At 38.2% G+C, this 22,268-nt stretch overlaps 1 protein-coding gene across 3 annotated transcripts in view; it reads left to right on the top strand.

The window, feature by feature from the left end:
• LOC139696329 (uncharacterized) overlaps positions 1–22,268 on the top strand; it is a 64,757-nt gene that overhangs the window by 6,349 nt on the left and 36,140 nt on the right. For 2 of the 3 annotated variants that reach the window (XM_071595047.1, XM_071595049.1), the window contains exons 4-8: positions 3,972–4,296; positions 5,462–5,671; positions 6,604–6,618; positions 10,827–11,057; positions 20,445–20,622. In XM_071595047.1, coding sequence (XP_071451148.1) covers positions 3,972–4,296; positions 5,462–5,671; positions 6,604–6,618; positions 10,827–11,057; positions 20,445–20,622 — 959 coding nt within the window. The remainder of the gene's footprint in view (positions 1–3,971; positions 4,297–5,461; positions 5,672–6,603; positions 6,619–10,826; positions 11,058–20,444; positions 20,623–22,268) is intronic. The other variant, XM_071595048.1, reaches the window with a different exon arrangement.

The raw sequence follows: 22,268 nt of genomic DNA on the forward strand, positions 1-22,268 counted from the left end.
CATCTGTTTTACATGTGGGAAATGAAATAAAAAAATTCTTTTTTTTTTATTTCTCAAACAACCCTCTTCTTCTGTTCATTAGAGAGTTACAAGGACAGAGGACAAATTCTGAATGCCTTTCTCTAATTTATGTTATATCCTGTATTGAGGGCAACCTGAAGTAGCATAATTTTTGTTCTACTCCATGCATTTTGGATAAACAGTTTTTATGTTATAAGATTCAATATTGAAATATTTTGTGGACAGACAAAAAGCATGCACATAAGTAATCAATTGAAATAATTAGGAAGAGCATGCTTAGCATAGAGCAAGTGAGTAATAGAATACTATTAGGAGAGTATAAGCTGAATCTGTGAACTTAGTCATTGTTCAGGTCTACATGCCTCCTAAGTGATTATAGGGAGAAAGAAGTGGACAGAGTATATCATCAATTAGAGGCAATAATTGCAGGTGTTCCTGGGAGGAAATATTTGATAGTTGTGGAGGATTGGAGAATGATGGTAGGCAAAGGAAAAGATAGTAACGAAGTAGGGGACTATGTTTCAGGGACAAGGAATGACTGTGGGGAGAAAGTAATTGAGTACTGTGGAAGTCAGGTCCTAATAACTAAGAAACCTTGATTTAGACCTTTCAATAATCATGGGTAGTATATATGGAAATTGTCTGCAGATTCAGAAGGATTTATTCATCTACATAATACCTTGCCAGCTGCCACAGGGGCGTGTTAGGTCAAAAGTTAATAAAACCACATGAAAAACCTACCAATTTGTGCAAAAAAATTTTTAACCCACACGCATGTAAATATATATAATATCAACTAACATGCACCTATGAATGTGGTTAAACTCTATCAAAAAACGTGCGAATTTGTATGCATGTCAGAGAAAGACAGAATTCAAAACAAGGGCTAATTCACCTAATAAATTAGTTATTTTTTATACTTAAAAAAAGAATAAAAATGGACCACAGCCATTAATACGACAGGCCCCTACCATAACAAGACAGGCCATGCAGAATTGAAAAGTAAAAAGGAGAAATTCTACTATCATATGGACATGCAACTCATTGTCTCTACTCCTAAAGTCACAGGTAGGGAATGTGATACACTGCTGTAGGTTATATATTATGGTCAGGCACAGATAACCAGCATTATTATTCACATGGTTTCCGGGACTTGACATGGATTCAAATCATATTTTAGTAATATTGAAGTGCAACTTCAGCTTCAAGATGATAAAACTGGGAGAAAAGGGGAGGGAATGGAATGTATAAGTATTTAAAGGGACATAAATAATAGAGTACCAAAAGGATATAGAAAAACGTATGAGTGTGGTTAGGATTACAGGTACCATAAAACAAATGTGTGCAAATCAAGAAAGGGATTTTGAAAGCCACAAACAAAACTATAGGAAAAGGACTGGAAAACCATGGACTACAAACAGAATGGTTATACAAATAGACTAGAGGAGAAAATGGAAGATGGTAAAAACAGAGCTAGGTAGAAGAAATTAACAACAATCGAATAATAAACTTGTGGTGAGAAACTAATAGAGCGAAAGAAGCATGATGGAAGATGCAGTGGGAGGATATAGGAAGTTTACAAAGGAAGGGTGAGATGAGTGCACTGTATGGGAAGGTTAAAGTACTGTGACCATGAAAGAAGGGAATATCCATGCAAACAATGAAGGATGGATCAGGAAAATGATTAATTGAACCATGAAATATTCAAGAAAAGTGGAAGGAAATATATAGAGGAAGTATATGGTGAAGACATTAAACCAGAATGCTTAGACATAGCAAGAGAATGTGACTTAGATGAGAATGGCTGAGGTCCATGCATACTTGGTGGCATGACAGAAAGGGTATTTAGCAAGTTAAATCAAATAAGATCATTGGGGTGTATAATATTCTTGCAGAACTACTTAAGAATTTATGTTGGAGGAAGAGTTTTATTGACTAATTTGTAACATTTTTGATGGAGGAACTTAGCCTGAAGATTTCATTAGACTAGTGTTAGTTCCCACACCAAAAAAGGGGTAGGAATAACGTGTGATGCCATAGCAGTAATTAGTTTTGGATAGGAGGCTTTTGAGATGTGGGTGTGATAAAGATGAGAAGGAAAAATGAAAGGAGGTAGGAAGTCTGCAGAATTAAAGAGGGGTTTATTTTGGTGTTGGAGCTCGGATGCTATTTAGAGGAAGGGAAATAAGTCATTGTGCCATTGCATATGATGTATTCATCCAAAACCCATCTTATCCAATAGAATTTCAAAAATAATAATGGTTGTCTGCTGTGGGACAGGCCAGGTATACTTCTATAGTTTCTTATTTTCTTCTGTCCCAGTTCTATTTTGTGGTCTCCTTGTAGCCTCAGCTTTCAGTGTCTTCTATCAGTTTATCTATTTCTTCCTCTTCTTTTTTTACCATATAATAACAGTTATCAACCTGAAGGTCAGTATGATAGGTGAGGGTAAAGCTCACCTTGACTACACCTAGCCTTATGGCTTGTAGAACTCGTAAGTCAGTGTAGGGAAGTCAGTTCCTTTCTCTGTTTTACCTGTGGTTTCCCAAGAAGTCGTGGGATACAGAAATTCACTCAGCTTGGGGGAATCTATGATAAAAATATGGTGGAAATTCATAATATGTAGTTTAGGTAGTCCCTGCAAACCACTCTACATTAGTAATTGTATTATGACAATCTATAGCCTATTTATTTGTTATCTTACGTAATTCAAAAGAAAAAGAGTGTTGGTATGTATTTATGAACCAAGAAACAAACATTAGCTAAATACATCATATTTTCATTGGCTAAGACTCAAAGACTGTGAAAGGTATGGCATTACATTATTTAATCAACCATTTTATGCAACATTTCAACATTCAAAGTAAAACTATTAAATGTATTGAGCGGAACGCATTACTGGCAATCAATCAAGCCTTATGAGTCAAGAAATAAATTATTTGACTCTGATGTGCTTAGATATTTAAGTAGAATGTATATTAATGTGTAAACATTGTACTGTGCTTAAATATTTTTAATATCTATAGTGTTAGGTGACAATCTAATGATAGGGATTATGATCTATGGTTCCCTGCACAGTCATAGTATGTATCTCCTTTCCTCGTACTACTTGTCTGATCTTATTTTGATTTCTCTTCTGGAGGTAGTGTTCAGAAATGTTTGGTCTTCTGCAACCCTGGTTAGCATTTCTTTATTTTCTGCTCCAACAATTTTATTCAATCCATCCATCAATCACATCTCACAGTCATTATTACTGTCCTCCCCTTACTCCAATGTCCATTTTATTTACATGTTACTATTAAATCCATGTGGATGGATGGTCTACCAAGTCTTGCATTCCCCCCTAATAATATGCAATATATATATATATATATATATATATATATATATATATATATATATATATATATATATATATATATATATATACAGAAACAGATATAAGGAAAAGGGATCGGAACACACATAAAGGATTCTCCTTTGGTGGGTGAAACAGCCCCCTGACGCCATCTCTTGGCTAAAGAATCGGGGCGCTTGGTGACATATTAGACCCACGGATCTCAGGGTAAATTACGTTTCCTCGATAGCTCAAGTGGTTAAGAGCATCCGCCCGGCAAGTGGAAAGATCCGAGGTTCGAGTCCCGGTCAAGGAAATATTTTTACTCTTGTGATCCGTTTGATTCCGCCTTCCCCACCTCTATTGTGTTTGTCCTATATATATATATATATATATATATATATATATACACACACATATATATACACATATACATACACATATATACATACACATATATACATACACATATATACATATATATATACATATATATATATATATATACATATATATATATATATATATATATATATATATATATATATATATATATATATATATATATATATATATATATATATATATATATATATATATATATTACTTCTAGGACAACGCACCCTTTCCGTATCATTGAGCACGATGCCATAAGTCTGCAGAGTGTTACATCTTTGGGCCGTGTTGGTCGGATCCTCGCTGGATCTGAAGGGGGTGCTGCGGCGGCAGCTGCTGCAGCCGCTGCCAGTGCCGCTGCCAGTGCCGCTGCCAGTGCTGCTGCCAGTGCTGCTAGCAGTGCTCTGGCTGCTACCACTGCCAGTTCCACTGGTCCCTCCAGCATTACTACCGGTGGTGGAGTTGCAGTGGGGAAGAGTGTGAGGGAAGAACCTGAGGGAATTTCTGGACAAGTTGGAATCAGGAGGCTTGCTCAAGAAGAGGTGGGATCTATTTTTATGATTAATAGCTGGGCAAGGCCAGAATCTCAAACGGCTGTGTGTCTGTGAAGTTTGATGTGTTTTTTATTTGATACCTTATTGATTCTTGTGTTATACACATTGCTGTAAAACCTGTAGATCCACAATTGACATGACATTTGACTTTATTAATCTCAAACCAGTGCACTCAAGTGTCACCGAATGAGAACTTGATAAATCAATGTTTGATAAAAACTAATCTTGCCAAGACTTATGCATCACTTTATAAAATAAATAAAATCAGTAAATATTAGCATGAAATTCAACTTTCAATTGAACCTACCGCAATTTTCTTAGTAATTTTTTTTGTATGAAAACATCTTTAGGCATAATGAAGGAAGACAGGATTCCATTAGAATTTTTTTTTAATGATCATAGTTTCATCGCAAGGCAACATCATCATGTTCTGATCTAGTAGAATCTGCCAAGTTATTCTTCCCTCATTACTCCTGGCATGAAAAACTTCACCAAGTAATGCCTGAGACAGTATCAAATAGGAAAACAACTTCACTTTGTAGCCACAAGAAAGGAAAAATAGGGAGGGAAGAGGGGATGGCAAAGGAGCCACATTTTAGTTCGGGGACCGCAATGTCAACTCTATGTCCTAGATTTAATGCAAAGTGACAAATGGTAGAAAGTGGCAAATGGTAGAAAAAGAGTCAACTAGAACTTTGATGAACTGCATAATCATTGCCATTCACAAAAGAGACCTCAATACTAAATGTTGTTACAAATATATGTTCAAAGCTTTTGCACTTATCATCCCCTGCTTTTTTCAAAACCAGAACTCCTTTATTATATTTACCGTAGAACTCTTCAGAATATTTTGTTTTCTCCCTCCCTCCTTTTCTTTCCATAAACTATATAAAGTTCTCTTTCTTCACATTGTAGCTCGAATGGCTATGCTAGAGGATAATGCCCAGTATTCTGATCTTCATTGAATTTTTGGCAACTTCAAAGTAAAATGTTTTATGATAATATCAATTATTTCGTCGTGGTCACACTTGACTCAGTTAATTTTTGTTTTCATTTGCTCCTCTTCCTCTCGAATATGTTGGGATGCATTGTTTCACCTTTTTATTGTTACTATGATATTTTTATTTACTAATTCTCTTATTTGGAATGACAGGCTTGGCATGATGTAATGAAGCAAGCAGCTGTTCTAGAGGAAGGTGACAGTAGAATGCTTGCCACTCCACAGGAACCTGATGTTATTGCTAGTACCAAGAGTGGTGGCCGACTGCCTGTAATGGGACCTCCTGAATTGCCATCAGTGGATGCTCCTGTGGCTCCACCAAGGAGGAAAAAGAAGACGATTCGTGCACCAGTTGATTGTGTGGTGAGGAATTTGAAATATTTACTTTAATGTGAGTGTACACTGGATAACAACAGAAAGAGTAATTAAAATGTTTTTTTTTAATTAAAAAAAAATTGTATTTGAAGTCTGGAATTGATTCTGCTGTCTAAATGAATTTTTTAATCGTGAAATTCATTATTTAGCATATGTATGTTAGTATTTATTCAAGGTTTTTATCAATTTGTAATATTCATTTTAAGTTCATTTAAATCAAGCCAGGCATGGCAGTAGATACTGAAAGAGAAACATTTACTTCTTAGCCATTAAATTTTGTGAGTTTTTAGGCGTGAATCATTTAAATTAATGACATTGCTGGAAAATGTTGCTCCAGCAATCCTTATTTGGTCCCTCTGGGAATGTAAATGTTTCATGGTGTTTAGAGTTGAATAAATAGTATTGTTTTTTTATTGAATATGAATGGAGTTAGTTGTTGCTGAGGTTTTGATAAGACATTGGTTTTTGTTCAAGAATTAGGGATTTTCTTGTTATGTTAGTACAGCTTTGTATTGAATATTCTTTCTCATAAAAACCTCTCAGGTTGTGTGTATTACAATTAGGTAATGCATTGTTGTATAGCATTATTTTTTATGCAATGTTTGACTGGTATCAATGAGGTAAATGCATTAAGGGGAATGATTATTTAAACATTTTTCAATATAATGTTCTCATGAGTTACTCACTGCTTCTAATGACTTTAGTTGTTGAATAAATGTTCTTTATGTATAATTATATTTTATGATCGCATCACATATTATTGTGGAAATCAAGAATTTTCATTAATGCCTCGGGTCAAAAAAATTGCATGATCAAAAATTTAAATTAGATTGACTATTAATTTGGTCTAATTGTTTATTTCAGAATTTTCTATTTTTTAATGCATTTTATTTTGCCTTTATTTGTGTTGCATTCTACAGATTTGGATTCTTAGAGTGAGTTGATTTAAAAATATTTTTTACCACTACAAATACCTTGATATTTAAGTTTTTTAAGAAGCAGTTTTTATTTTATCCTATTTTTTAAATATTTTCCTGAGATAATATAAACAGGATGCCTCACTGAATTCATGCCTAGTTTTTGGTGATAACTCCATATTATTTTCCTTGTATATTTGTTTATATGAGGATATTGACAAACAGGATGACTGCCTATGCCTAAAAAAAATCTTCTCCTCATATGCTAACTGACTGCTACTGCAGCATTGTAATGTTTCTGCCTTGTCTGTTATGGCCTCTTGAGTTCACATACAGTCTTTGGCTTTTATAAATTGCAATCATATAGGTATTATTTTTTTCAAATTTTCTGCAGTTGTATTCATAAAATAAATAGTTATTATCAAAGCCGCTGCTGCTGTTGCTGCTCCTGTTCCTTTAAGCATTTCTTACTTGGCCTCATGGTGGGCATGCTTACCTATTTAGTAAGTTAGTGCATTTATGTTGGGCCATAAAGAATTAATTACAATTGATCTTAAGAATAGCTGGACTTGAGATGGACTCTCAAGAGATTTTGAAAAAGTAAAAAGGGTTGTGTATGGAATAATTGTACAGAATATACAAAATCTGAATGAGAGAATTTTTTCTTGGACGAGAACATTTGGAATCTTGGAACTTCGGAAAAGCATACAATTGAATGTGAAATTGAGGCTTATTGAGAAGAATTTTCTCTTGAAATATTGGTGCCTATGGAGACGGCAATTCATGGATTCAAGTTATGCAAGAAACAAAGTAGGTAAAATCAGTGTTGGAAACTTTTCAAATGGGAAGATCAATAAGGAATGCAATATGAAGGACACTTATTTTACATCGCACTGATCAAAGTTCATTCTTGATGCATTAATACCATTTGCATTTGGTGGACTCTGGTGTGTGTATTATCATGGTAGTAATCAATGCTGCATTGTAGCATAACTAGATATTTGCTTAGTATAAATCTGCTATTATAAATGAATTGGAATATTTTTGTATATAATTAATAACTAGTTAATTCAAGTTTGCAGTCCCTGTTGTGCTACCTAAATATTGCAGTAGTAATTTCAACACCGGTGCAGTTGCAGACACAGTACAGCAGAATAAAATTTTTGCTATTATGAATTAAGAGGAGTATTTTTTTAAAATTGGATAACTCTGCTCTAGTTACCAACTAATACATATTACAATAATGAATTGGCTTCTGAAAAAAAGTTTTTGAGCTAGTCAATCTGTGGCAGTCAACCTGTAAAAAAGAGGTACAAGAATGTTTACTTCAAACTCTATTTATTATTTTTCATACAACTTGCACATTTCTCCCATATCTTCATATATAGGGTAATGTAGGTTTTTTCTATTTCGAATTGAATTCCTGGCGACAAATGGAGTCAAATGTTATACCCTGAAATATTATTTAGATTCCAATTTTGTTTTTCAATTTTTGAGTAAAGCCGATTTCTTCTCCACTCAGAAAATCAATACATTTTGACGTTTTATAATGCCCACTATTTCCATGTTTAAATTGTAAAATGAAATTATCACTATCCATCTCCACTGAGAAATAATAGTTTTCTGCTGCAAATTGAAAAAGCAATAAAAAAATTTGAAATGGAAGGGTAACAGACACATTTGAAGAAAGAGTATGCCGCTTAGGACTGTTGTAATGGTGGAAGTGAGCAGGAAGGATTACAGTGAAAAGATAACCAAAGCAAATATTGATAGAAGCCTAAATGAAAAATTATTATTATTTATATTTTACTGGCTAATTTAGGTGGTATATATACTCAGCCATTGCAATCATACATTTCTTTGCCTCTCTTGGCCAAACTATATCTTACCTTCAACACTGCTATGAACCTTTCATAAATTCTGCATATTTCATTACCCTTCATAATGCCAAAATGCTAATCCATTACCTTCACCTTTCTCACCTGCCTAGCAATCCCCCTTTATCACAGTCTTAAGCATCACATTGGCAATCAAAATGCTCTGCATCCATCTTTCAGACCTCCTATATATTTCTCCCAACAATCCCCTCTCCCCAACCACCATACTTAGCTTTCCTCATTAGTTTTCCTCTCTCTCTATTTTTCCTTTTACATCCTTCGCCATACCCATATTTCTTAAACCTTCAATCTATGCCTATTGTCTTGTTTCAGCAACCATGTTTCTACTCCTTAGCTACCCTCATGGTCTTTTTTGATTTCAATTGCTCAATGCCCTTTCTTTCTCACCATCAGGTATGCCTGGACCTAGGCTATTCTCATCTGTATCATATTCTCTTTCTATGGCTAACCATGCAGGCCTAATGTCTTTACCGTTCAATTTTTCTTCACATTCCTTCCACCTCTCTAGGATCTTTTCTGGTTCAACTAATACTTTTCCTGGGTTATCTTTAATCGTTTGCTTGGATTTTCCCTTGTTACTTTGTGAAAATGCACTCACTTCACCCTTCCTTTGTAGACTTGTTGTATCCTCTCACTGAATCTTTCACCATGCTTCTTTTGCTCTATTCGTTACCCACCTGTGTTTATTGCTCAATTCTTGTTTCTTTCTTTTACCTAGCTCTGTGTTTACAATCTTCCATTTCCTCCTATAGCTGTAATAGGTTTAACAAACGTGTGTTAATTTTGTCTTTGGTACTTACATTCACTATTATAGTGATTTTACTGGCATTCTGGTTTTTCTTTATTGAAATATATATATAAAATCTTATAATTTAAATTACATTTTTCTCTTCAAATCTCCTGAAGTCTTGAATACATAACAGAATAATACAGCAAAATAAGTAAAGCCAGCCTTGTGACTCTCCTGTAATCCCCCATAATGTGTATTAAGTGTCAATGCAACAGGACCAATGACCCAATAACAAGAGGTGTTCACTTTGCAATATCATGTTAGAATCGTTCTTATATGTCTAATAGCTCAATAACCCTAATTGAAGAAGAGAAAACCAGTTTGAATTACAAATACAATGAAACAAGTTCAAATACTGACAGTATTACATATTTATTGCTTGGCATATCTTCCCCCATTAAATATCCCCCATTTATGTTACCTATTTATCACTTCGGCATATATTTCCCCGTATCTTGTGTAGGTAAACATCACTGCAGCTCCATATCAGTAAAAATGAATTGACCCATGGAACACTTATATCCAAATGTCAAATAATTTAATGCTGTCTTGGCCTATTAACAGTATGTCATGAAATTCATGTTCATTCAAAATGAAGCATTGTATGCAGGTCACTAATAATGTTGGCCTATGGTAAAGCACCACTTAATATTTTAACCAGTTAATTAATATTTAGGCTTTATTAATATGGTGTAATAACTGTCCAAAAATTTGTTGAGCTTCCTGTGTAAAACTATAGCGTGCCATGTAAGGTGCATAGTTACATTAGGATTATGCTGTTTGTAACTTGTCATTATAGTGGCACAAGCTATGTTTTTAAATGAATGTTGGAAGTGATTTTGAAGTGTTGTGATTATGAAATGGCATTAATCTAATAATGCGTGTATGTTCAAATTTCTGTACTCTTACCTTTGAGCCATGGTGGTTTTTATTTCTTTTTTAAATTTTAATGTAGTGGACGTATTATTTAGAATTTTTCGCTCAGCTATTTACAAGGGCATATAATTTTTAATTCTTCATGCATTTCCATTTAGGATTATATTTCATAATTTTTATATGTTTTATTTAATTTTATTGTGGTTAATTTAGTTAGGAGTTCTTTATGGCAAACACTGCATTGGTGGTATTAAAGCCACTGGCTTCAATTCTCATTATACTGTGGCTTTAATTTGAAGAAACATAAATTTCAAAAAATAATGAAAATAGAATTTATTATTCAGTTTTTTGAGAAAATTTACCGTTTGAGAAAATTACCCTGCATTTGTATTAAATGAAACAATATACTGAATTTTTCATTATTTTATATTTGTGAATACATAAAAATTGTACCTTTTTAGAATTGAAGTTGGTCCTTTAAATTTTGTGGCGTCTTTTGAATGATATAATGTTTTTAAATAAATATTCAGTTTGAAAAAGGGTTAATGTGAATCGTAAATTAAATCAAAGTTGCCAATGTAACTGCACATGTAACAGTGATATTTGCCTCACTATATTGACTAATTCAAAGTCCTTATAAGTTCTCTGATTTTATTTTTCAGGAAACTGAGAAGCGCAGTGCGTCCACACCAGTTGAGCCTACACCTCTGTCTCCTGTTCAGACCCCATTGGCTCCCCCTCCACCCATATCATGCCCAACATCAATTGCCTTAACCGGTGTGCACTCACCCCTTCCTAGTCCTGCATCCACCATTGAATCATTGACGAGGGAGTTGGAGCATTCCTTAGACATTCGGTCAGCCGTAGGAGGGAGATTTGTAGTAAAGCCACAGGTGATTAAGTGGAAACACGTCCGTGGACCATCTAGATTCTTGAATGTTTCATACCATTTTATAATTTTGATGATGAAATTTATTGTTTTACAATTCTTTTTGTGTCTTAGTAACATAAGTGGAGGTCTTCTCATACCTTCTTGAAACTCTGCTTTACCAATCAAATGCAATACTGTCAATGTGGCCACTTAATTGAGATATTTTTAATATCAGGAACATGGTGTATGATTTGAGAATGATGTTATTTTAGTTTATGTAAGAGATGTTTCCATTTGGCATATATCATTGTTTATATGAGGTTTGGCAGATGCCAAAACTATAAAATCAACTTCAAAGTGTAGAAATAATTTACCTTGACCGGAATTGAAACTCAAGTCCTTTGATATCTGGATAAATGCTAGAGGCAATTAAGCTACCAAAAGAGGCATCCTTTACAACTGTGAATTTTTAGGGGCTTGAAAGGAGCAAGGAGCTCTCGGTATCTTAATTGGCTAAAGCACTTTGGTATATATCAACGGAGCCAGGTTCATATCATATTCAGGGTGGATGATTTTTATACTTTGATGCATTTTAATGTACGTTAATAGATGGTTCCATTGAGTTACTGTTGGGGCATATCCGAAAGTTCTTTGACCAAAACTATGGTTTGACTGAGGTGATAATTATTGACATGCCCATTGGTGAGGGATGTCACCAAAACCATAATATACGTGATCTGTGCAATTAATGCACAAACTGGTGCAATCTGGCAGCCATGACGTAGACTATAGCCCTGGCCACTAGCTGGGCTAATTGCCTGAGACCCAATTAGTTGTGTGTGCTTGGCGGATTGTCGAGTTGTACATATGGTGCCAGTTATGTTAGTATCTGTTGTCCTTATTTTTACTGTTTGCTGAAAATGAAAATTGACCAAATCACAGAGCTATGAATCAACATCAAGTTTTTTGGTGAAGTGTGGTAAAAGTAATCAAGAAATTACTGAAATATTGACAGCTGTTTATGCTGATCATATCCTGAAGAGAACAGCCGTTTTCAATTGGAGAAAGCGTTTTAAAGATGGCCGACAGTATGCTGTGGATGATGCAAGGCTGGGGCAACCTTCAACCACCTGTTTTGATGACAACATTGATCGTGTGCCGTCCCTTGTCCTTACCGATCGTCGAAAACTCCGAATGATAGCTGATGAACTGAATTTAGGAAAATCAACAGTGCACACTATTTTAACCGAACATGATGGATGGATCCTTCACCATGACAGTGCACCTGCACATTCAGCATTGATTGTTCGCCAGTTTCTGGCAAAACATTCAATCACCATCCTTGATCATCCTTCTCATTCACTAGGTCTCGCCCCTTTTGACTTTTTCCTATTCCCAAAATGCAAAAATCTGTCTGCAAATTGATCTACAGACATGCAGACATCTACCGAACTGAAAGAAATATGAAGATATTAGTCATTTTAAGAAGTCTTTTATCATTTTAAATTCAGATAATACTGATAATAAGACACCAAAAATAAAGTGAGATTATGTTAAGATTGCTTTAATGAATCCTGAAATGAGACAAGTAGATTTATAATGAAAACCTGGAAGGGCTCTTTTCTATGAGCAACATACTAAATTGGAACATAATGATTGATATCTTAACATAGTTTAGCATTAAGCAGTGATTAAAAATAAATTGATTTGTATCAGTATAATATATGTTCGTTCGAAGGTTTCCGCAGCGATGAGTAGGTGATTTCCACATTTTTCGGGCTGCGTCCGCGTATGTCGTTTAAATGTACAACAGTTTCGCCAGCTATCCTGCTGGCGTCCTCAGGTCAAGGATGAAAAGAAGCTTGTTGTCCCGTCTTATATAGGAAAAATCCGGCGCCAATACCGGGAAATTTCTTGGCCAATCAGGGAACGTCCTCATATTTGCGCGGAATTATTCGTTTCCACGCACTGTGGAGTGGATATCCATCCTCTCTGTTAAAATTTTTTGGCCTTTTAACGATTTCAATGGCCTCTCTGATTATTCTCTGGAAGTATTTTCCTTCTTTCGCTATTATTTTAGCGTCGTCGAAGAGAATAGAGTGTCCAGGTTCACTCCAGGCGTGCTCAGCGATGGCCGATGCTCTAAACTGTTTGGCCTTGGTTGCCCTCTGGTGTTCACTCATGCGTGTTTTCAGCGCTCTGCACGTTTCACCGATGTACCATTTGCCACAGGAGCATGGCACTTGGTACACGCCTTCTGATATTAACGGTGAAATTCCATCCTTGGGTCCGGGTAGGGTGTCAGCTATCTTGGTGACGCAGTTGAATCTGGTCACCACATCATGTTTCCTTAAAGCCCTCGCGAATCTTTCCGAAGTCCCTGCGATGAAGGGGATGGTGACGTAAGCCTTCGGACGTGGTCTGGAGTCTTCCTCTCTGTCAGGAACAGCGGTGGTTTGTCTCTTCTTTTCTTCCTTCTCGGCCCTTTTTTGGATCATATGAGCGCTGTATCCATTCCTTTGCAGGGCATTTGTCAAGTGTTTCTTCTCGTTGGCAATAGAATCGGAGTCACATATTTTATATGCTCGGCTGACAAGTGTGTCTACCAGTGAGGTCTTCTGACTGGGATGGTGGTGCGATGCAGCATTAAGGTAGTGGTCGGTGTGAGTAGGCTTCCTGTATACTCTGTGTCCAAGCCTCCCATTCCCTGTATTTCTCTTCACCATGACGTCCAAGAAGGGCAGTTGATGATCCTTTTCCACCTCCATAGTGAAGTGGATGGCTAGATGCTGTGAGTTCAGATGTTTCAGGAACTTTTTTAATTCTTCCTCTCCGTGTGACCAAATGACAAAAGTGTCGTCGACATATCTTAGCCACAGTGAGGGCCGCTTGTCGCAGGATTCCAGTGCTTTCTTTTCGAAGCTCTCCATGTAGAGGTTGGCCACAACCGGGGAGAGGGGTGAGCCCATCGCAGCTCCTTCCATCTGCTCGTAATGGTCACCATTCCAAAGGAAGAAGGAATTGCGGAGGCAATGCTCCACCAATCCTGGAAAGTCCTTAGGGATTCCGCGGGAGGTGAGTTCCGTGATGATATTCAGCGATTCCTCAATAGGGACGCTGGTGAAAAGCGATTCAACATCAAAGCTGACCATGAGATCGTTGTCGTGGATGGTGATGTTTCTTATTACGTCAATGAAATGCGTCGAGTTTTTTACGAAGCTGGGTGTCTGTCCGACGTGGTCCTGCAGAGACCGCGCCAAGTACTTGGCGAGTTGGTAAGTCGGAGCGTCAATCTGGCTCACAATCGGTCGGAGAGGTACATCCTTCTTGTGAATTTTGGGCAGGCCGTACAGTCTCGGTGGTTTCGGTGCAGTCGGAAGCAGGCGTCGTTGCTCTTCTTTTGGAATAAGCGATCGTTTAATGATAGCCCTTGTGCTTCTCTCCGTCTTGGCAGTCGGATCGCTTTTCAATTTCCTATAAGTCGGACTGCTGAGGATGAGCGATATTTTCCCTTCGTAATCCTCTCTATTTATCAGGACTGTTGCGTTGCCTTTGTCAGCTGGTAAAATGATTATACTCTCGTTGTCCCTTAGCTCCTTCAGTGCTCTCCTTTCTTTGCCGATGGTGTTTGATCTTGGTGGTTTTGCGCCATGGAGGATACGTGCGACATCTTCTCGGATTTCGTCGGCGGCCGCCTTCGGAAGTCTCCGGATCGATGACTCTACCTCCGCGATGATCTTCTCAAGTGGTATCGTCCTTGGGGTCAAAGCGAAGTTCAGACCCTTAGATAAGACTGCGAGGGTGGCTTCATCTAAATGAAGGTCCGTCAAGTTCACAACCGATTGGCCATTGTCAGCCCCATTTATCGAGGTCAGTGGATGCTGCTTACAATGAAGTTTGTTGAATTTGTTGACTTGCTTTTCCCGCGTCGCCATTAGACTGGCTCGGGAAGAGTCGTACGTAATCCGCTCGGTTGTGTCCCAATCGTCAGCTTGTAGGGTGGCAGCCAGCTCCAAATGAATATAGTACAATTCTTCGGAGAGGCGGTCGAGGTTCCAACGTTTATCGTGAATTCTCTCTCTCAGAAGGTCTTCGCTGCAGCGTCGGAGGATCTTCTTAGCCTTGGGTGTGTTCAGGTGGTGTTTGACTTCTACGCAGGTAGGAATCGTCTCCGTGTCTCTGCATCGTTGAAGGAACGCTAACGATGTCAAAAGTCTCTCCTTCCTCGTTCTGAGCTTCTCGAATCTCCTTATCTTCCTGTGAATCTCCTCCCCGTAGAGGTGAGTAATGTTCGTTCGAAGGTTTCCGCGGCGATGAGTAGGTGATTTCCACATTTTTCGGGCTGCGTCCGCGTATGTCGTTTAAATGTGCAACAGTTTCGCCAGCTATCCTGCTGGCGTCCTCAGGTCAAGGATGAAAAGAAGCTTGTTGTCCCGTCTTATACTACCTTGATCAAAAAGTTCCCGGAATAACCACCGTGTGGCGCTCCCATCGTTCCGATTTGAGTTCTGTTTTTTTTGTTAAATTGGTACATCTGTTGTTGATATTCCCTTTAAATCTTAGTGTCATAACTTGACATTTGCAAAAGTTACGGTCGGTTTTCGGTATGTCCATCAGTGCTTCCTGCGATTTTTCCATTACTTCCTCTCGGCTGCTAAAACGCGTTCCCCGTAATGGTTTTTTAACTCGATTGAACAGAAAGAAGTCACAGGGAGCCAAATCAGGTCAATTCGGTGGCTGTTGGATGGTATTTGTTGCATTTTTCGTCAAAAAATCACGAATAATGATAGCACTGTGCGACGGTGCGTTATCATGGTGCAAAATCCACGAGTTTTCTGCCCACATTTCTGGTCTCTTTCGGCGAATTGCTTCACGCAAACGTCTCATAACGCCCAAATAATACTCTTTGTTTACTGTCTGGCCTTCTGGCAAAAATTCATGATGCACTACACCGTTGTAATCCATGAAAACCGTCAGCATTGCCTTCTTTTTTGACTGAAAACGACGTGTTTTTTTTGGTCTCGGCTCATTTGGTGAACGCCATTCACTTGCCTGATGTCTGGATTGCGTGTCGTACTCATAAACCCACGTCTCGTCTCCAGTAATGATCCTTTTGTTGAATGTGGGATTGGATTCAGCCTCGCAAATCATGTCTTTTGCGACGTCAACACGGTCTCTTTTTTGCATGAAATTGAGGTCTTTTGGAACCAACTTTGCTGCTACGCGACGGAAACCCAAATCATTAACCACAATGTCTTGGGCGGATCCATAGGCAATGTTCAAGTCCTCCGCTATTTCTCTGATGGTTAATTTGCGGTTATTGACCAACATTTCTTTTACTTTATCAATTTTTTCACCGACTTTCGATGTCGATGGTCTGCCACTGCGTTCATCATTTTCGATTGACTCACGACCACTTCTGAACCGCTCGTGCCACTGGTAAACGACCGTTTTTTTTAGAGAATCGTTGCCGAAACACTTTTCCAACATTTCCAACGTCCGTGCGCCACTAAATCCGTTTTTTACGCAAAATTTAATACAAGTTCGTTGTTGCAAATTTAAATCCATTTCTGAAATTGTAAAAAATCGCCAACACACACAGAGATAGATGTACTCTTGGCTACGTAACTTTTGCAAATGTCAAGTTATGACACTAAGATTTAAAGGGAATATCAACAACAGATGTACCAATTTAACAAAAAAAACAGAACTCAAATCGGAACGATGGGAGCGCCATACGGTGGTTATTCCGGGAACTTTTTGATCAAGGTAGTATAGGGAAAATCCGGCGCCAATACCGGGAAATTTCTTGGTCAATCAGGGAACGTCCTCATGAACCTGACGGACCTTCATTTAGATGAAGCCACCCTCGCAGTCTTATCTAAGGGTCTGAACTTCGCTTTGACCCCAAGGACGATACCACTTGAGAAGATCATCGCGGAGGTAGAGTCATCGATCCGGAGACTTCCGAAGGCGGCCGCCGACGAAATCCGAGAAGATGTCGCACGCATCCTCCATGGCGCAAAACCACCAAGATCAAACACCATCGGCAAAGAAAGGAGAGCACTGAAGGAGCTAAGGGACAACGAGAGTATAATCATTTTACCAGCTGACAAAGGCAACGCAACAGTCCTGATAAATAGAGAGGATTACGAAGGGAAAATATCGCTCATCCTCAGCAGTCCGACTTATAGGAAATTGAAAAGCAATCCGACTGCCAAGACGGAGAGAAGCACAAGGGCTATCATTAAACGATCGCTTATTCCAAAAGAAGAGCAACGACGCCTGCTTCCGACTGCACCGAAACCACCGAGACTGTACGGCCTGCCCAAAATTCACAAGAAGGATGTACCTCTCCGACCGATTGTGAGCCAGATTGACGCTCCGACTTACCAACTCGCCAAGTACTTGGCGCGGTCTCTGCAGGACCACGTCGGACAGACACCCAGCTTCGTAAAAAACTCGACGCATTTCATTGACGTAATAAGAAACATCACCATCCACGACAACGATCTCATGGTCAGCTTTGATGTTGAATCGCTTTTCACCAGCGTCCCTATTGAGGAATCGCTGAATATCATCACGGAACTCACCTCCCGCGGAATCCCTAAGGACTTTCCAGGATTGGTGGAGCATTGCCTCCGCAATTCCTTCTTCCTTTGGAATGGTGACCATTACGAGCAGATGGAAGGAGCTGCGATGGGCTCACCCCTCTCCCCGGTTGTGGCCAACCTCTACATGGAGAGCTTCGAAAAGAAAGCACTGGAATCCTGCGACAAGCGGCCCTCACTGTGGCTAAGATATGTCGACGACACTTTTGTCATTTGGTCACACGGAGAGGAAGAATTAAAAAAGTTCCTGAAACATCTGAACTCACAGCATCTAGCCATCCACTTCACTATGGAGGTGGAAAAGGATCATCAACTGCCCTTCTTGGACGTCATGGTGAAGAGAAATACAGGGAATGGGAGGCTTGGACACAGAGTATACAGGAAGCCTACTCACACCGACCACTACCTTAATGCTGCATCGCACCACCATCCCAGTCAGAAGACCTCACTGGTAGACACACTTGTCAGCCGAGCATATAAAATATGTGACTCCGATTCTATTGCCAACGAGAAGAAACACTTGACAAATGCCCTGCAAAGGAATGGATACAGCGCTCATATGATCCAAAAAAGGGCCGAGAAGGAAGAAAAGAAGAGACAAACCACCGCTGTTCCTGACAGAGAGGAAGACTCCAGACCACGTCCGAAGGCTTACGTCACCATCCCCTTCATCGCAGGGACTTCGGAAAGATTCGCGAGGGCTTTAAGGAAACATGATGTGGTGACCAGATTCAACTGCGTCACCAAGATAGCTGACACCCTACCCGGACCCAAGGATGGAATTTCACCGTTAATATCAGAAGGCGTGTACCAAGTGCCATGCTCCTGTGGCAAATGGTACATCGGTGAAACGTGCAGAGCGCTGAAAACACGCATGAGTGAACACCAGAGGGCAACCAAGGCCAAACAGTTTAGAGCATCGGCCATCGCTGAGCACGCCTGGAGTGAACCTGGACACTCTATTCTCTTCGACGACGCTAAAATAATAGCGAAAGAAGGAAAATACTTCCAGAGAATAATCAGAGAGGCCATTGAAATCGTTGAAAGGCCAAAAAATTTTAACAGAGAGGATGGATATCCACTCCACAGTGCGTGGAAACGAATAATTCCGCGCAAATATGAGGACGTTCCCTGATTGGCCAAGAAATTTCCCGGTATTGGCGCCGGATTTTTCCTATATAAGACGGGACAACAAGCTTCTTTTCATCCTTGACCTGAGGACGCCAGCAGGATAGCTGGCGAAACTGTTGTACATTTAAACGACATACGCGGACGCAGCCCGAAAAATGTGGAAATCAGTATAATATATGACTAAATATATTGACTGAGGGAAACAAGGCCTACTTAGGAAGGATCATAACAGAGTCAGCAAGTCAGCTAATTAATTGCATAGTAGTGCACAGCAAAATAAAACTCTTATCAGGAAACCTATAACTTCTTCATTCTCTCTTTTAATAAATTTGTTATTGGTTCATCTTTGTAAAAAGAAATATTTGGACTGTGGAGACTTTCATTCTTCATTTACTTAAATCGGGGAAGTTGTAATGGTACAAAACTGTTGGGAATCGCTCTAATTCTTCAGAACATCAGAGAAAAGTCAGGAGAATGACGAAATTGTTTCTATGGGAAATTTGTTTTTGATAGCAGTGCAGACCATGTGTTTCATGGCAGTAAGCTAAAGCCAAAAAACAATTTTTTTGCCCAATCCTCGGTGACCACCCTGCTGATCATCTCTCTTCTTTGATTCCCCTGGCTAAAAATCATCTGGGGAACTTAATCCCAACTCACTGCCACTCTCGCATAACTCAGCATCATATGGAATCAGAATTCCATTTGGCCACCATCCACCAATACTGATTTTATCAGTGTAGTCAAGTAGTCTTATGCATGATGACCCTTGTTGATCATGAAAACACTGATCTCATCTCAAATTTTTCCTAACATTTGCCCAACCATGCAACACTAAATAACCCATGCATGAACCATTGAAGCTAGTAATAATCAGTGAATTGCCAAAAAAAACTCACTAATAATTAAAAAATTGGCTACCACATTATGGATAAATTTTTCAATATCACCGATTGATAAACTATTAGATTAAAAAGAGGGTTCTTTTTCGCTCAAACTCAACTTCCAGTCTTAATATGATGATAAAATATATTATTCCTTTTTGCTCCCAATGGAGAAAGTTAAAAATTGGTCCTGGCCCTGGGTGCTGTGGAAGTGATAATTGGAATGCACACACACTGACAATTAATAATATTACTAAAATTGTAATCCATAGACATTAGTGGAGTAAACATCTCTATAGCCATGGCTATTAACACACATTTAATCATGTGTGATCTGAATAATGCTGTACATTTATTGATTAATTCATTTCTTACTGCAGAAATGGTTTTGTTTAGTGAGATTTGGTTGCCTTTTTCCATTTTTATCCCAAATATAGATAAAATAAGTGAATTTTACTAGCAATAAATTCTTGGCTCTGCTATGAATGTTCCTTGGCGTTTTCATTAAAGGAAAATTTTACTACCTCATCTTAGGGAAAGTTCCCGACAGTTTTCTTCACACATGATACAATTGCTAAATATATTATTCATTTGCATGCTGAAACTTAATTTTAGTTCACTTTTCTGATATATTTGTTATTTTCTATTTCATGAAGGTGGATCTGAATTATTACTGTGAAATATATTCATTGAAAGGGAGAATGACAATCATTTTCTGTTATGGAGTTATTCATAATGTTGGTGTTTATTCTGCTGTCATTTCATTGTAGATGCTTTCTTGTGCAGGATGAAGACCATTCCAAGGCTGAAGGTCCTGCAGAAGAAACACATCAGCAAACTGGGCAAATGTCTTTGTCTGGGAGTGGTGGAAGATTATCTACTACTTGTGCACCTGAAACACATCCAGCCTCTTCTGGAAGTGCAAGTCCAGGTGGAAGTAGCAGTCCACCCTCTGTACTGTCAGGCAAGGATATTATTCTGAGTGTTGGGAAAATCTATTTTTTTTTGCTTTGTACAACATTGATTTCTTCTTCAACTTCCATCTTTCCTGTTAGAGTAAATTGGTATGTGGATTAACATTCTTAAATTCAGTTTTCATCATCGTTGGTTTTTTGCTGTCCCCCTCACTTTAATCTTTGAAACTAAGACTTAATTTCTTCTTGAATCCCTCGTTCATATCTCTGGTTATTTGCTTTGATGTATGCCACTTTTGATTTTCCTCTTTTGTTCTTCCCATTCTCTCTCCCTTGTCTTTGTCCTCAGTATACATGAATGGGTTTAAGCAGGTGCAATATGTTTCTTCTCCATGCTTCCTGGCTGAATTTCCAGTGATTTATTTTCTTCCCCAACTCTTCCTGAAGCTTTCAGTACCTCTTAATCATCTTTTTCCATAGCACACATACCGGTATTTTCTGAGGCTGCTAAAGCCCATATCTCATGGCCATAAAAAATATGTATTATACTTAATGCTTAAGTGTTTAAGGTAAATTCTGTTTGATGTTAGTAAAGTTTTCTTTTGGTGGACGGCTCTTTTACATGTTTATTCTGCCAGCATAGCCTCTATTTCTTAGTCAATATCTGAGAGGATATAGCTATTATTTCTCTCAGATTGTGAAAATATCCATTTCATTGTGGGTCTTCCTTGGCATCTTCAAATTTTCAACTTTGGCTGGACACATTCTGCATGTGTTAATGGAAATCTGAGAGGACTATAATAATGGATGGATGGATGCTCTATGCAGGGAGTAGACAGCAGTGATCCAATATGGGGTGTGTTAAGAGGAAGTTGAAATAAAGAAAAGGGGACATTGTTACAAATCACTGCCTTCCCATAATGTTGACCACTTACACCATTTGCAGACTAGTATTGATTGTAATGAGGCATTATCAATTCATGTGTGTAAACAGGTCAGACAGTTCTCTAACCTCTATGCACCCATTTTGCATTATGTATTTTCTTGTTTTCTGCTTAACATGTTTTCAGTAATACATCCTTGGTGCTTCTAAATGGATCTTGATTATCCCTGCTAGATGCTGAAGGTTTCTGTATTTCCATTTGGATGTAAGAATAATTATTATGGTCTTTTGATATTCCCATTACCACTTCATCGCTAGATGCTCTCACATTCTTGTTAATGTCATTCTAATCAAAATTAAGGGTGCACTTGTGATTGACTGTAAATTTATTAAATTATTTAATTTAACTTTAAGGGTAGGTTTTGAATGGTCATGGATGGATCATTGTGTAATTTTTTAGCTCTGTTGAAATAGACACAACATGACATGCCACATTACTAGAAACTCCTACCTTTCTTGCCTAACACCCTCCTTTCCATCACAGTCTTCAGCATTCCATCACCAATCAAATTTCTTTGCATCCACCATTCCTGCCACCTTTGGACCTTGCCCAACAAACCTATCTCCTCCTCCACCATGCCTAGTACTTCTTCATTCTTTTTCCATCTATGATACATTTTCCATCCTTTTATACACCCAATTTGCCAAAGCCTTGAATCTATGCCTATCATCTTGCTTCAAGGACCATGTTTCTGCATTTTACAAAACCATACTCCATTTCAAAATTTAAAAAAGTCTTTTCTCAGCATTCTT

Source organism: Hetaerina americana, unplaced genomic scaffold (assembly GCF_022747635.1).
Source record: "Hetaerina americana unplaced genomic scaffold, ioHetAmer1.1.p SCAF_7, whole genome shotgun sequence".
Classification (NCBI taxonomy): Eukaryota; Metazoa; Arthropoda; class Insecta; order Odonata; family Calopterygidae; genus Hetaerina; species Hetaerina americana.